Below are 16,543 nucleotides of genomic sequence, written 5' to 3'. Positions count from 1 at the left end.
CATGATTCTCTTTCATCACTGATGCTTCTATCTCTCTCTCCCTCTCCCTTCCTTTCTGAAATCAATAAAAAAATATATTTTTAAAAAAATGTGCCTGGTTAAGAATAGTTGATTTGATGTTTTTTTCCTAACGGTTTAGTGGTAGAATCAGTTGTCTTTTGAGACTTTGCTAAGATTGTGACAAAATGACACTATTATTGAGAAGCAAAAGAATACTTGGCTTTTATGGGTTCCACAGAATGTTGGTGTGTTATGGATGACTATCACTGTACAAAATGAAGACTTTATTAATTTTTATTATTACAGTGATTATTGTTAATGATTAATTCAGTGATGTAGAAAGCTAAATACTTCCACTTTAGGAGTGTATTTCTACTACATCTCCTGTGACAATCAACAGGGCCATGTTAGTCATGACTTTATAATGATATCTTGTTTTCCTGCTAGTCCCAAAAGAATCAGGCTAAGCAAAAAGAATGGGATTCTGCCATGAACTGGACCCATTTTCTGTCAGTGTGCTCAGAGTCAAGTTCAACAGAAAATGGAGCTCTCATTTCAGACTTCTGACATTCTGCTGCCCCAGTCCTGTGACTCTCACCTTCATAACTGACCCACTTTTCGCTGGTGAGCTGCCTGATATTATTGATTCTTGATCACCCATCACTGACATACCAATCATCTATGGTAACTGCTAAATCACCTCTACCCCAAGACCTTCGTTAGCTTTGCCCCTTATGTCAGATGCTTGGCTACTTTCAGTCCCTGCCTCTTGGCCTCTTGGTCTCTTGGCCTCTTGGCATACCTTATGATGAACAAATAATGCAGAAACACTTCTTATTTCCAGGTAATTCTAATTGTCATGTACAGACAGTTATTCTTTGACTCTGATAATTTCACAAAAATGTTCCCTACAGCCCAACCAGTTTGGCTCAGCGGTTGAGAGTAGATCTATGAACCGGGAGGTCGATTCCTGGTTGGGGCAGATGCCTGGGTTGTGGGCTTGATCTCCATTGTAGGGCATGCAGCAGGCAGCTGACCAATGACTCTCTCTCTCATCATTGATGCTTCTATCTCTCCTTCATTTCTCTTTGGAATCAATAAAAATATGTTTAAAAATATTTCCTACAAAAATGCTTCAACTTCAAAAATATTCATTTCAAAAAGATTTATTTCAACAGTTCAGTACTTACTTACCTGGACTGTTGAACCAACAGAAGAATTAAATTTAAAATTACTAGGAAGTAAAGCAGATGAAATCTATTGTGGATAACTAACCCAATATTCTAGGCCAGGCTTGCCTGTATAGTCTACACCCTCATATTTCCTTTTTTCCTTATTTAGTCCCTTCTTACCTCACAAATAATATAAGAGGCCAACCACTCACAATAACAGTTAATGTTTCCTTTTATTCTTAATTTCTGACTGGAAAGAACTTTGGGCATCATCTTTAAACCTACTTCATAGGTCAAAATATAAAATTGATTATACATATAGTCAAGTATGTTGAATACCTGGTGATATCAGACCAAATAAAGATTTGAAAGAATACTTTTTCCTCTTGGATAGGAATTGCAATGACCACCCCAAAAACAGACAACCAGAAAAATGTTTAAATTTCTTTGCATGCGTTACATTAGACAACAGAATTACTTTTGACCAAATCTTTCCTGAACAAAGTGGGATTTGCTCTATTGCTAATACCTCCTATTATACTTGGATGAAACATTTCTGATAAAATAAAAATTAATCTAGATAAAATGTAGGTATAAGCAAAATAATTACATACAATGTTCACTGATACCACATGTTTGTTTAATATTTTCATGTGACTGCCTGTGGCTCAGTGTCATAAAGATGCTACTCTAATAGTGGTTGCTCAACCTTTTTTAAATGATCACTAAGGCCTTTGAGACTTCATATGAGAAACCTCAAGGGAAGATAGATGTTTTCCCTTAAAGAAACATGACAGGAAAGCCTTCCTCTGTTCTGATGCTCTTGTGGCTCAAATGTGTCCTATCGCTCCTAAGAAAAGAGAAAACCACTCTTTTTCCTATGTGACATGCAATACTGGGAATGAGCCTTCCTGGCGATGAGGGACCAACAATAGCATAACATTCCCAAACTGAGCCATCTGACAATGGAGAACCAATGATGCTTTTAATAACTGATCAGTGCTGCTTTCTTTTTTTTTTCTTTAAAAATATTTTTATTGATTTCAGATAGGAAGGTAGAGGGAAAGAGAGATAGAAACATCAATGAGGAGAATCACTGACTGGCTGCCTCCTGTATGCCTCACTGAGAATTAAGCCAGCAACCCAGGCATGTGCTCTGACTGGGAATCCAACCATGATTTCCTGGTTCATAGGTTGACCCTCAACCACTGAGCCACATCAGCCAGGTGATCAGTGCTGCTTTCTGATAATTAATCAGTTATGCTTTCAAGGAAAGCTCTTGATCAAAAGGTAAAATTTGTAAAATTATATATAAATGAAGCCACTTTAAATTGCCATGCCAGAAGAACTGCATTGCATGTCTTATGCTTCAAACATGTGCACTGTTAAAACAGGGCAAAATACCCTTGGGACTGGACTTAAAGCAACATTGTGTCTCAAAGAATTGTTTTCAAGGATAGCAAGAAAACAGACATGACTTTGGGACTGGTGACTATCAAGCTGAAAATTAAAAACATTGCTTATAATTAGCATCACTATATTAGCTCATCTTCACCAATAGAAATGCCTTTCTTCTATTGATGTAAATATTCCCCTTCCATTTCTCATAAATATCTCTGGACTTTGTCTCCTCATTGGAACACTTTTTATGCTTCTGCCTGAATAAGTGCTTTTCTGAATCCTTTGACCTCAAATAAGTGCTTGTTGCCTCTCACTTTGTAAAGCATTTTATTTTCAGGTAAACAGTTTCCTAGAAGTAATAGAATGAAGGCATATGGAGGATACTCAGAAAAAGATTCCTGAGGAAAACAAAGCTCTAAATTTTGATGCTGGATAACTGTCATCTAGGAGTGCAACCTTAATATTAATATCTTGTTAGCATTGTATGCAGAGGGCTTCTTGGGTTGCTCCTCGCCCACTTGTTTCTAACGAGTCCAGGGTATTGATCACTGCATAAAGGAATAACATCCTTTGTGTGTCTCAGTGAGTGGCCAAGGAACCAACCCCACAGGAAATTCACTAATGAGAAAACTTGGAAAAATCTTGAATACCATGTCCTGCATCCAGGCTACCTTGTCTGTCCTTTTAAGTCACTTGCCTTGTCGATTAGTGATGCCCCATTTCCTGTCCCCAGAGCAGAGACAAGTTGCTGCTCTGTTTGAATATTACTTCCCCATACTTCTCTCACTTCTTCCTCTTTCCCCTTCTATTGTCATTTCACACTTCCTTCATCTGCTTTTTCTCCAGTGTGGAGACCTTGGAAATCTTGTGTTGAAGGTAGAGAGCCTCCTCTCCCCACTGGTGTATCTTGAAATGTTTGCAAGGCTGAGAAATAATTTCTTGTGTCTGAGCCATAGACCTATTTGGGACCACCTTTCGGAGCACTTTACCTGCACTAGTTAGAAGGTACACTCTTTAAAAACACTGAAGAAAATTTGCCATTTACATTGATAGATATAGTTATGCATTGCAACAAATGTATTATTTACAATGTTGTACTTTTGTAACATCAAGACCAGGTAACATTTTTATTTGTTTATTATTTTTTTTTTTTTAGTATATTTTCCTAAATAGACCTGTGTCCAATATCCTCTGAGAAAGTAGAAAGGGAAAACCCATCACCAGTCTGTGCACTGAAGAGCTGCAGGTCTTATGACCACTGGTGCTGCCCATAGGATTAGGGAAACAGTGTTTTGTTAACCATTTTGAGCCCTAATTTTATAACGAAAGTAACACAGAATTCAGGATAGTAGCCTTCTCTTCCCCTCTATCTCCCTGTGACTTTGTAAATGACCCCTAAAGATTTATGTGATTGTGTGAGGTCATCCAGAAACAAGGATAAAAAGATCCACCCTGCTTACCCCTCAGGGCAGCTATAAATTAAAAAGTGAGACACTATTTGCAAAGGTCCTTTGAAAAATTATTCTATATGTCATGGCTTGCTGAAGAACTGTCAAACCCAAAACTCTGGGATTATGAAATACTTTATCCATTTCTGCTAACACTAGATGGATTAGTTTTCTTTTGACACTACTTAAGGTTTGTGATCAGATGACAATATGACCCTCCAGTAAAGGAATATTTAGCTTTCTCTTTTCTTTAGAAATAAATATATAAATTAACACTGTATAGTCATAGCAATTAGGTAATTTTAAAAGAAACTCATTACTTTGCTGGTCTACTTCTATTATCTAGTCAGTATTTGATGCCTAAATTTATAAGACCTATCAATAAGTAGCCTCATTTTAAAAAATATAAATATAATAATTTCTTTTTGCCCTGCACATCCCCAAACTATTATAATGCAGAGAATGGGATTCTAGGATAAACTGGATCCATGGTACAGGATGAAGTCAGAATTGATGCCTCAGGAAATAGTAGCTCTTAATTTAGGTTCCTGTATCTTTCTTAACTGCCCCCTCCCCCTGCTTCAATGTTGAGGTGGAAAATTTGGGGCCTCATCTCCATCAATAAATTCTGCAGATTCCTCATGGCTATTAATCACACAGAGGAGAAAAATCCCTTAATTTCTCAGGGTGAGGCCAAGGAGGCCACAGAGAGGAAACCCTTGATGAGAGCACAAGGAAGATCTAGAAGCTAAGTTAACTCAGGTCCCCCTGGTCTGTGCCTGATGTGCGTGACCTGCAGGTTGCTCCAGGTCCTAGCCAGAAGGTGGTGAAATTCATGCACAGAGGGCAGGTTTGTCCATCCTGCAGCACTTTTCTTACCCCCACATTCACTCTATCTCCACCTCCATCCTCAGTCTACTTCCAATCCACAAACTCTCTACCTGCCCCACTCTCTACTTGTTTCATTCTCATTTTACTTCGTCACTTTTCTATTGGCTCAAATAATTTTCACTAATTATGCCTATGATGGTATCACTTTATAACTCTCATTCTCTGCATTATTTATTTTTCTCTCCTCTAATGAATATCTTGGCTTTTCATTTTTCTTCCTTTTCTTTGACTCCTACACCCATCACTTTCCTCTCTTGCATAGAAATAGTCTCTCTGACATCAATGCTTAAACCAACCATTTCTGTGTTTGTGTAATTTTCCAGTTACTGGGGACATTTTTATGCTGAACACACTGCTTAAAGCACTTGTTCCCTCCCCTTTCTACCTCTATGAAGGCCACCAGGACTGTCTCCATGGGCTCTGATGATACGTCCCAGATCCTTGCCAGGGACTGGGATTCACATCACACATTCTTTCAGGAAGTCTTGCCTATTGTGTCAGATGCTTGGTTACAGTCATTCCTTGCTTGGGTTTTCCATTCAACTCCTGAATTAATAAATGGCTTTTCCTTCTTTGTACCCACCAGGTGTACAGAGCAGATATTGATTTGGTTTCCATGGTGAGGTAGCTGCTCAACTCTGTCCTTTCCTGCTGCTCAACTCTGTCCTTTCTTTGTGTCTCGATTAACTGTGGGTTTTTATTTGCACTTTCCTGGGGAGGGGCCTATATTTATCTGACTGGGTTCCAGGGCCATTTTTATTTTGTGGACACCTTACCTTCTCAATGGGGTTAGGAACACTCCTGTGTGCCTTCTTTGTGGTGACTTCTCAAACCATACAATGTCTGGTCCTCTCTCTCTACCTGCCCCACTTTCTACCAGTTCTCCATTCATTATTATTTCCTCATTCTCAACATAGTTCTCTTTGTGTCTCCCCAATTCTATTTATTGATTTTCATTTCCCTCTCTATCTTTCTCTCTTCATACTTATTTCTCTACATTATTCTATCACTAGAGGCCCAGTGCACGAATTCGTGGCCTGTGGGATCAGGCGAAACCGGCTCTCCTACATCCTCCGAGGGGTTCCGGATTGCGAGAGGGTGCAGGCCAGGCCAAGGGACCCCACGGGGAGGGAAGCAGGAGGTTGGCCAGCTGGGGAGGGATCATGGGAGGGCTCCAGGGTATGTCCAGCCTGTTTTGCTCAGTCCTGATCAGCCGGACCCCAGCAGCACGCTAACCTACTGATCAGAGCATCTACCTCCTGGTGGTCAGTGCATGTCATAATGAGCAGTTGAGTGGCCTTAGCATATCATTAGTGCATTACACTTTGATTGGTTGAACGGCCAACCAGTCAACCAGACACTTAGCGCTGGAAGCCAATTCCAGCATGTCATAATTGCAAGAGTTTCATTAAAAGGTTGATGGAACTTGGGGACTCAACAAGGGCTGAGCCACATATGTTATTGCCTGGTGGGAATGGCTAAAGGCATTTCCCCAAACCTGAAAAGGGATGATTGCTTGCTGCCAGACAGCTCAGGGCATCTTAATCTACATGTTATTGCCTCCTACTGGCCAAACACCTGAATAGCCATAGACAAATTCTTCCACTCTGACAATGGATTCTGTACCTAACCCTACCCTTTAAAGTATATATCTCCACCTCGCCTTGGGACAATTTGTGTTAATAAATAGCAAGGGGTCCTGAGACAAGGAGATTTTAGTTTCTTTAGCTAGGCTCCTCTGACTCCCGATAATGCCTTTCAAAATTATGCTTCATCTCTGGACTGTTTATTAAGTTACACACAGCCCTTCTCCAAATTGCTGACCCTTCTAGATGCTGGAACAAGAATCCCGGCACTTAGCATATTATGCTTTTATTATATAGGATTGCCCACCCAACCCCAGCAGGGTCTAGGGTGAAACACTGTAGGTGTGTAGGGCAGGAGAGTGAACTCCTCCTTACATATGTCCTAAGTTCTCCCTGCCTCCCCCAAGACATGGCCTTTCTGTTCCACCTAATTTTTCAGTTTATTCATTCTCTGTTATGTTTCCTACTTTCTCTTATTCTGTTTCTTAATAATGTCTGTGACCTGTGAGTGCCTCTTCTAGTCTTTTTTTTTTTTTTAGTTTCTCCATCTTAATCATTCCCATCATTATCAAAGTTCTGCCCTGGTGACTTTATACACACCAATCCCTCCACCTGGCAGTTCCCCTTTACCACTCATCAAACCCAGGCACTCAATCTTACCTTCCTGCTCAGACTCTTGAGCACATTTTTCATTTCCTTGTTGGTTTTCTAGTGCATTATTGTTGTCAGTGGTTGTGCTTGTTTCATTCACATTTATCTCTTGTGTTTCACAGCAGTGCTCTGAGAGTCCATGTTCAGGTAGGGCTATACCTAGATCAAGTTTTGATTCATAGATATTTTATTTGCCCCTTACATCAATCAGAGTCTAACAGGAAAAGTCAAAGCTCTCCAAGCTGTTGAGGCAGAAGGAATTTAATCAAGGTGATTAGTTATACTGTACAGCTAGTGGAAGAGCTGACAATTCCAAATAGAAGAATAGTTAACAAGAAGGTATGGGAGGGAGAGGACAAGGATGAGCTCATGTGTTGAGTCACTGGGGAGGTAGAAGCTGGACCATGGCCAGCCTGCTTGGTAGGATGTAGAGTTATGGGAGATGTAGCTATTGCAAGAATTGCTGCTCAAGACAGTGATGGGGAAATACTATGCTTCTCCCTTGCTCCCCCTCTCCACTCTCTTGCTGGTGTCACCCAGGTTAGTAGCTTAGCAGTAAACAGTAACATGGGAGCTGGCAAGCAAGTCTGCAGTAGTCTGTGGCCAGAGATAGAGGGCAGAGCAGAGCAGGAACCAATGAGGAATAAATTCCTGAATAAACCATTGAGGACCAGTACACCCCTTCTCCATGATGAGCCTCATCTTTTCATTTTTTATTCCATCTACTCATCCTACCCTGTTACCACCAACCTCACTAGTATATGAATAGATACAGATTTTTTCAGTGGTGCTATTTTTTTGAGCAAAGTACTTTATGTAAAGATGATTTAAATATTAATTCCCACAATTTTAACATAGACCCTGGTGCATGTTTTGTGCCATATCCACTGTTCGTTGGAGCTTCCTCTTGCGGAAGGGGCATGAAGCATAGCTTTTCTCTTGCCTGTGCTGGTCACAGTCAACTATTTCAGCTGAATCAGACTTTTCAACACATTTATTAGTGGTTTATTGTGCATCAACCTATATAATAAAACCCTAATATGCAAATTGACCAGTTGGCAGAATGACCAATCACTATGATGTGCACTGACCACCAGGGTGCAGACGCTCAATGCAGGAGCTGCCCACTGGTGGTCGGTGTGCTCCCACAGTAGGAGCACCATTCAGCCAGGAGCCAGGTTCACGGCTGGTGAGCACAGCGGCAGTGAAGGGAGCCTCTCTCACTTCCGCTGCAGGTGGGTGGTAAGGAGTGAGAGGTCCTGGACTGCGAGAACACTGGACTGCGAGAGGGATGTCTGACTGCTGGCATAGGCCTGATCCCCATCCCCTGAGGGGTCCCAGACTGCTAGAGGACACAGGTCGGGCTGAAGTATACCCCCGCCCTGCCCCTAGTGCATGAATCTGTGCACTGAGCATCTAGTTTGGGTTATATCATTTCCTCCTCCCCCCACACCCACACCCTGCACACACACAAGCACACTCTGAATCTCTTCTCTCTTCATTACTCATCACCATTCCTCCTCTCACTCTTCCTATTTCAACCAGCCGCCCTGGTACATGAACTGTATATAGATTGATGCATGTTGGATATTTTATATTCTTAAATACTAACTTTTTTTTTTTTTTTTTTTTTTTACTAAATGTGATTTGATAAAAGTATAATGGTGCTTTCAAAATCATTCTGAAAGATTTTTTTCTTTTATAAAATGCATTACTAATTTAGAACAGCCTTTCTTAAATAATGCATCCCAGTGCAAGCTACATAACAATGACTTCTATAGTGTTTTTAGAGCATCTCCAGGCCTGCTGCCCCAGAGATAATGGAAGAGGGTTGGCTTAGGAGGCACATGGCATCCATGGTTCTGTGTGAGGGACCCAATAGGTGAGAGACCACTAGCCCACCACCCTTGCTTCAGTGCTGGCCACTGCTAACATGATATCAAAGCAAGGCTGCAGGCAGATTCAAGCAAGACAGAGGCAGAACACTGTGAAGCCAGGTGCAAGGGCAGTACGTCCAGGACCAGGCTGTCAGGAGCTGGCAGCCAGTGTATTTCAGGAATAAGGAAGGAGTGACCCTCCCAGGCAACCAGGAAAATGAAGACTCTGTTATCTATAAATCCTTGGAGAAATTGCCAATGCAAAGACTTACTATTCTGGGCAATTAGTACTAACAGGAATCAAACCTCCCACCATACAAACCATTGTAATTCGTGGCATCTGGGTCTAACCATATCGGTCTTTGATATGAATTACCACCAGTTCCTGGGGGAAGAAATGGGAGGTTTATTTCAAAAAATTGAAGTATATGCTATGCCATTCTCCACTAATCTCATTTAATCTTTATAAATTAGGAATTCAAGATCCCCTCTCCCAGGTATCAATACAGAACCCATCTGGAGCTGGAGGATCCCACCCAACTGTTGCCGTCAGCTGCCCTCTGTTGCCAGTCAGGCTATCTCACTGAGATCATTCAGGAGCCACTCAGTAACCAGCAATGCCTTTTCTTGTCACCCATGGCCATAGGGAACCTGTTTTTGTTGCCAGGGATATCCCTGACTGGTGGATTCACCCTACTCCCTGCAAAATCATGTCTCCTTTCCCATTCCCCTTCACACCACACCCTCCCTATGCATGTCGGTTTCTCTGTCTTGTTGGCCTTTTTATGAGATTCAATGTCTCCTTCTCCTATGTTTCCTCTAGCTCCTGGCATTCTTCTTTTTGTATCTTTCTTTCTGCACATGTTTCCCTTCTTTGACTCATGTTTTTGTCTTTTCCATGAGAATATCTGGGTCAGTATAGGGTTAAGTACAAAGGCTCTGGGTTCAGAAAGTCTGGATTCATTGTGATCATTTGATCTCAGGCCAACTACTTACACGGTCTCTTGAGATTTCAGTCTCCTTTTCTGCAAATGGACAAAGAGTGATACTTCCCCTCACGGGCAGCTGTGAGCACTAAGCCCACAACTGCCAGAGTAAATGGTCTATAAGTAAGCTCTTAGAAATATGGTTGTTGTTACTGTGTCATTTAACCCTTTCTTCTGCCTTTCATTTCCCCTCCTTCTCTCTCTCAAAAACCACTTCCTTCCTTCCCTCCCTATATGACTGCCCATCTCCTTGAATATTCCTGCTCTTGAACAGCATCCCCCACATTTAAATCAGTCCCTTCCTTATCACCCAGGATCTCCTCAGTTATGTTGACCTTGGGCCCATAGTTACTAGCCTTTCACAGTTTCACACTCACCTCCTGCAGGGTCTCTCTAAATCACAATTACTTTCAAGTTAGCATCATCTTTAAATCTGGTTTCCTGACACACTGGGTCCTGTTCCTCTGTCTGGTTATTGGGCCAATGGTTTCTTGTCATAGCTTCTCCTCCAGGATCAGCCCCTCGTCAGATTCTCATACAAACAGCCCTCCCTGACTTCTCCATGCTCCCCAACAGGTCTTCCCTGATTCCCAGACTTCCATTCTCCTTTCCTCTTAGCAGAAGAGAATCAGTTTTTATCTGTTTGCAATCACCTTGTTCCAGGCTTAGTTGGTTATTAAGCCTCTCCTCATTTTCTTCTTTATCACTTTCTAGGAAGGACTTTATGTCTGGTATCACTGAAGAGAGGACAAGAGAAGAAGACAATTAGAGATCTTCATGGAGTGGGAGTCATGTGAAATTACATGTTTAAGAATTTCCACTCCTTGGATCACTCAGTGCTCAGTGGGTAACTATCCTGTAGATACTGTTCCCCCTTCATTCCTGGGTCAGAAAAAGAACAACCAGCAAAGGAGCTCTTAGGCTTCCCACATAGAAAGGAGCCACTTGAATTTCAAGATAAGGAGGTGTGGGGGCATCATAAGCTTGTTACTCATGTGAAAAAGTTCAGCTGGCCAGGAAAGCATATATCAAAATAAATAATAGTTTGCTGAACTGTTCTAACTATAAGGAAAAACAGAGGGGTTTCCTTGGGAGGAAAACAAAATTCCTATAGAGATTTACGTGAATAAAAGGGTAAAATTTCAAATCTTTAAAAATGAGGCTGGACAAGAGAAACTTTTGGCTTAACTGAGTCAGGGCGGATAGCTGCTTCCCAAATAGACAAGTCAGAGGACCTGGGAACACCTGAAGAGACTTCCCAGGGGTACCAGATCCCAGGACAAAGAGGAATACTCTTTGAAGCTGCAATCAGGAAGTGAATATTGTGGCAATGACAGCCGTCCCAGGATGCCTGGACCAGCATCTTCGAAGGCTGCCAGTGAAAGGAGGGCCCCTGCATGTAGGTTACTGAGCTCACATGAAGGAATACTTGGTGTAGGTCTCGGCAAGGAGTCCGGGAGGAGACTGAGGGAATCAGAGAATGCATATAGTACAGGGCTGATAGCAGGGGTACCTCCTGGTGCAATAAACATGTACTTATAAACCTTATTAACCTGTACTATCTCTTTACTGTGTGGTAAATAACATTAAATTAATTAACTTTAGAAGCCAGACCTCTCCAAATCCTTTTTTTATACTTATCCCCTTTGAATAAACTCACATAATCTGCTTCTCTGAGATTAATCTAATTTGTCCTTGTTCTGCAGACATAGGACCCTTTAATGCTCTATGCTTGTTCCTGGAATATCTGAATTCCTCAGTGCATGTAATTTTTCTTTTCAATTCTCCAGAATTATATGGAGATCTTTTTGAAACCAAAAGTATATAGAATAAAAAAATTTTCTAGGCAAGGTAAATAAAAGTTATTGGAGGACACTTTCTTTACTGAGAACCTATTTAAAAGATACAAAATCATGCATCTCAGGGAAAAAGTAGACAATCAAACCAGTAGTATTGTATACTACTAAAAAACACCTCTGGCAGAGCAATTGGTGTGATTATTTGATTGTTGATCACACCTGTTATGGAGAATGAGTTAATAAAAACATTTCAACTTCTTCAAGAGCGAATTTCAACTTGAATTAATTTTCTTGCTCATTACTCTGGAAACTTGATGAAGGTGGCCTTTCTTCTGTGTTAGTAGGCCAACATTAAGCTTAGAGTTAAAAATGACCAGTGACTGTAGGTGGGTAAAGAGGGACTAGATGTGGACTATAAGCCACTTTTTGCCTTCTTTCAGTGTGGTAACTCTTTTACCTCAACTATCCCTTGTGCTGTCTTTGAAAGTTATGACTACAGAGTTGTTACATGAGGTATTGACTCCCCTGGGCATGGTGTAGCCACATCAGGATGGATCCCGCACCCATAGCTATGCCAATACTTGAGGAGGGTTGTAGTCAGCTTGGTGGACTGCTGTGTGAACCCCTGCAAAGGGTTCCATAGAAGAGGAGCAACTTATGCCATCCTTTTAAAATTTGGGGTTACCTGTCATTTGTCCTTCTAAGTAAATCTGATGTCCCTGTGGCCCTGATAGTCTTGTAACTTTAAATGCCTAGTTAAGCAGACCTGCAGGTGGGTGTCTGTACTCTAGCCATTATATCATAAGCTTTGAGAGACTCATGATTTGTCTGTTTTCTTAACTGCTACATCTGCCCAGCACTGTCTGTGGCACATGGTAAACAGTCAATATATACCTGTGGGAATAAACTTGCTCTGGACATCAAAATGTAGGTAATAAACATAATTACCTTTGTAGAATATTTTATAAATGCGAAATAAATTAGGGTATTTATCCATGATGATCTTGCTGAATAGTGCTCGCAGAACAGAAATGTCAAATTTCTTCTCCAGTTCACTGAGAATATCATATATGACTTCATGTACAGAAAACCGTTTTTTAAAAGATTCTTGAGATTTCTTAAAAATAGATAATGAGGAAAATATAAATACAGACTTCCAAGTTACAGAAGATCCATAGAAAGCGATTTTATTGTTAATGCATAATAATTTCCCAACATAGGTATCTTCTCACATACAGTTTTAGAATTTCTCTATAGTTGTGTGGCTACTAAGTGGAACAACTAAATCCTTCCTCCTAGAAAACACCAATTTGTGAATCTGAGCTCCTCACCCTTGTTTACATGAGACGGAATAAGGAGACATTAGGAAGAACAAAAATGGTTTCAAGTGAAGTGATATGTAGCCCTTTCAGGGCCTGGCTAAATGTTTTAGGAATAGACTTGCTGGGTGATGAGCTGCTATTCTATTGACTGGACAACCCTTGTCCCTTCCCCAGGACTGACTTGGCCTGGAAGCTCCTGTGAACTTTGCCATAGAGAAAGCCTATGCATAGGGAAGTGAAGACTTGCATCTCCATATCTTCCACCTACGTCTTTTGCTAAAATTAACCTAAATTCTAAGACTCCAGAAATACCAAAAGAAAAGGGGAAAAACAGAAAGGAAACTGAAAACTGTTGTTGAAAGAATAGCAAGCGTCTATTTTCAAATTTGTCCTAACAAGACATTAATTCTCTGTGGATTTTAATGTTCTCAGGTCTAAGTATGTAAATTGTTGCTCATTTAAATGAAATGTTGTGTCAATGACTATTTCATTAAATGGAGGCATTCTACTTATTCACCCATTCATTAAGATTATGTTTAATTTCAAGTTTATACTATATTTTATATATAACTAGATGCCCAGTGCATGAATTCATGCACATGTGGGGTCTGGCCAGCCTGGCCCCCATCAGGGCGGATTGGTTCTGTGCCTGTCAGGAGGAGGAGTTGGTGGGAGGTTGTCCAGCTGGCCCGCTCAGATTGGGGCCAGCTGGGGGAAGGGGTCATGGGTGATTGGCCATCAAGCCCTGCCTCTGATTGGGGTTGGGGGGCCAATTGGGGGCGGGGCAGGCCATGGGGAGGGGCTATGGGCAGTGGGCTGGCCAGCCCCACCCCCAAATGGGGTGGGTGGGGGGTGCCGATCAGGGGACAACAGCCTGGGGAAGGGGACATGGGTGGTTGACCGGCTGGCCCTGCCTCTGATTGGGGTGGGGAGGCTGATTTGGGGTGGGGCCTGGCAGGGGAAGGGGCTGCAGGAGATTGGCCAGCCAGCCCTGCCCTCTATTGAGGTAGGGTGGAGATCAGGGGTGGGGTGGCCAGGGGGAGTGGCTGGAAGAGGCTGTCCACCCAGCCCGGCCCCCTATTGTGGTGGTGTGGGCTGATTGGGGTGTGGCTGGCTGGGGGAAAGGGAGGAGGCATTTGGCTAGCAGGCCCTGCTCTTGATTGGGGTGGAAGAGTCTGATCAGGGGCAGGCCAGCAGGGGGGAGGGGCCGCGAGGTTGGCCTCAGGCCCCACCCCCTGATTGGGCTGGTTCTCTGGCCACAGTGGGCTTCATAGCCACCAGCTGTTTGGTCGTTTTGGTAGTGATGCCTCTTGGCCTTTTATTATTAAGAACAGAGGCCCGGTGCACAAAAATTTGTGCACTCGGGGGGAAGAGGGGGTCCCTCAGCCTGGCCTGTGCCCTCTCCCAGTCTGGGACCCCTCGGGAGATAATGCCCTGCTGGCTTAGGCCTGCTCCCGGGTGGCAGAGGGCAGGCCCAATCCCTAGGTGCAGCCCCTGGTCGGGCTCAGAGCAGGGCCGATTGGGGAGTTGGGGCACCGCCCCCTGTCACACTCAAGGAAGGGTCGATGGGGAGGTTGCGGCGCCACCCCCTGTCATGCACAGATCAGGGCCAATCTGGGGGCTGGGGCGCTGCCCCCTGTCACACACAGAGCAGGGCCCATCAGGGGGGTTGGGGCTCCTTACCCTGTCACGCACAGAGCAGGGTCGATCAGGGGGTTGGGGAGCTCCTCCCTGTCACACACAGAGCAGGGCCGATCAGGGGTTTGGGGTGCCACCCTCTATTACCCACAGAACAGGGCCGATCAGGGGGTTGGGACGCCGCCACTGTCACACTCAGGGCAGGGCCGATGGGCAGGTTATGGCTCTACCCTGTCACACACAGAGCAGGGCCCGTGGGGGGGGGGGGTGGGGGGTTGGGGCGCCGCACCCTGTCACACACAGAGCCATAGGGCACTCAGAGGTTGGGGAGCTCCCCTGTATCAGGCACAGAGCAGGGCTGATCAGCAGGTTGGGGCGCCTTCCCCTGTCACGAACAGAGCAAGGCGAATAGGGAGGTTGTGGCCCCGCCCCCTGTCACACACAGAGCTGTAGGGCAATCAGGGGGTTTGGGCATTGCCTGCTGTCACGCTGATCCCAGTGCTGGGAGGCCTCTTGGCTCTGCTGATCCTGGTGCTGGGAGGCATATTATCCTTTTACTATATAGGATAGAGGCCTGGTGCATGGGTGGGTGCCGGCTGGTTTGCCCTGAAGGGTGTCCTGGATCAGGGTGGGGGTCCCCACTGGGGTGCCTGGTCAGCCTGGATGAGGGAATGATGGCTGTTTGCAGCTGGTCAAACACCCTTCAGGGTGGGGGTCCCCACTGGGGTGCCTGGCCAGTCTGAGTGAGGGGCTGAGGGCTGTTTTCAGGCTGGAGGGTGACGGAAGCTCCCAACCGCTCCTTTTTTTCTTTTTTTTTTCTTTTTAATTCTGGGCCAGCTTTAGCTCTGAGGCTCCAGCTCTTAGGCCTCCGCTGCTGAAAGTAGGTATCTGGTTTGTTTCGGTTCTATAATCGAAACAATGTATAACTCCAGCTCTGACTCCAGCTCTGAGATCCCAGCTCGCTGAAAGCAGGTTTCTGGGGTTTTGTTTAGCTTCTATATTTGTTAAAATGTTTCAAACTGCAGGCTCAGAGGCCTGCAAGGCACGCGGGGAACATTGGTTTTCTCCGTCACTGAAGCAAGCAAGCCTCATGTTAGTTTCAAGCTGCCTGGCTGCCGGCCCCCATCTTGGCTGGCAGTTAATTTGCATATCGCCTTGATTAGCCAATGGGAAGGGTAGCAGTTGTATGCCAATTACCATGTTTCTCTTTTATTAGATAGGATTTCTAGAAGGCATTATACACCTACTTCAGATCCAGCCTATCTCCAGAGTTATTCACCCAATTCTAGGGGGCATGACAGAGCCGAATCCTTCCGTTAAGAGCAGAACTATCTCCAGCAATGCCTACTTCTCTTCTCTTTTGACTTTATAGAAATACTTAGCAGTACTTGAGAAAGTCCCCACTCATAAGTGACTCCTCAGTAGCCCAAATGTGCTCTGAGGTTTAATTACAAGATACCAAAAAGTATAACTTAGTTTGGGTTGTTTTATCAGATTGTGATATAATAAACCTCACTTACTTCATACATTTCATTGGTGATGAATCCACGGTCCCGGATAAGTTCAAGGAAAGGAAATGTTGTTGTTATTGCGCCTGAAATTTCCACCTTATATTTTTTGAAGTATGTGAATGCAATGTCATTGATATGCTTGTTTTCTATGTTCTCATCTTCTGCAGACACCCTAGGGAGAAGGGATACCATGATACAATGGCCATCAAGGTTTTGATATGCTGTAACATTTTATATGTGAAGGATAGATTGGCTTGAAGA

General features: G+C 43.5%; 1 protein-coding gene across 1 annotated transcript in view; it reads right to left on the bottom strand.

The window, feature by feature from the left end:
• LOC132238332 (nuclear body protein SP140-like protein) overlaps positions 1-16,543 on the bottom strand; it is a 131,537-nt gene that overhangs the window by 97,802 nt on the left and 17,192 nt on the right. Inside the window, exons 2-6 of the mRNA XM_059703493.1 lie at positions 16,292-16,454; positions 12,760-12,928; positions 10,666-10,749; positions 9,349-9,411; positions 7,159-7,308 (exon numbers count right to left, since the gene is read on the bottom strand). Coding sequence (XP_059559476.1) covers positions 7,159-7,308; positions 9,349-9,411; positions 10,666-10,749; positions 12,760-12,928; positions 16,292-16,454 — 629 coding nt within the window. The remainder of the gene's footprint in view (positions 1-7,158; positions 7,309-9,348; positions 9,412-10,665; positions 10,750-12,759; positions 12,929-16,291; positions 16,455-16,543) is intronic.

Source organism: Myotis daubentonii, chromosome 7, assembly GCF_963259705.1.
Source record: "Myotis daubentonii chromosome 7, mMyoDau2.1, whole genome shotgun sequence".
NCBI lineage: Eukaryota > Metazoa > Chordata > Mammalia > Chiroptera > Vespertilionidae > Myotis > Myotis daubentonii.
The sequence above is the reverse complement of the archived record's forward strand: the minus strand, read 5'-3'. Positions and strand labels throughout refer to the sequence as shown.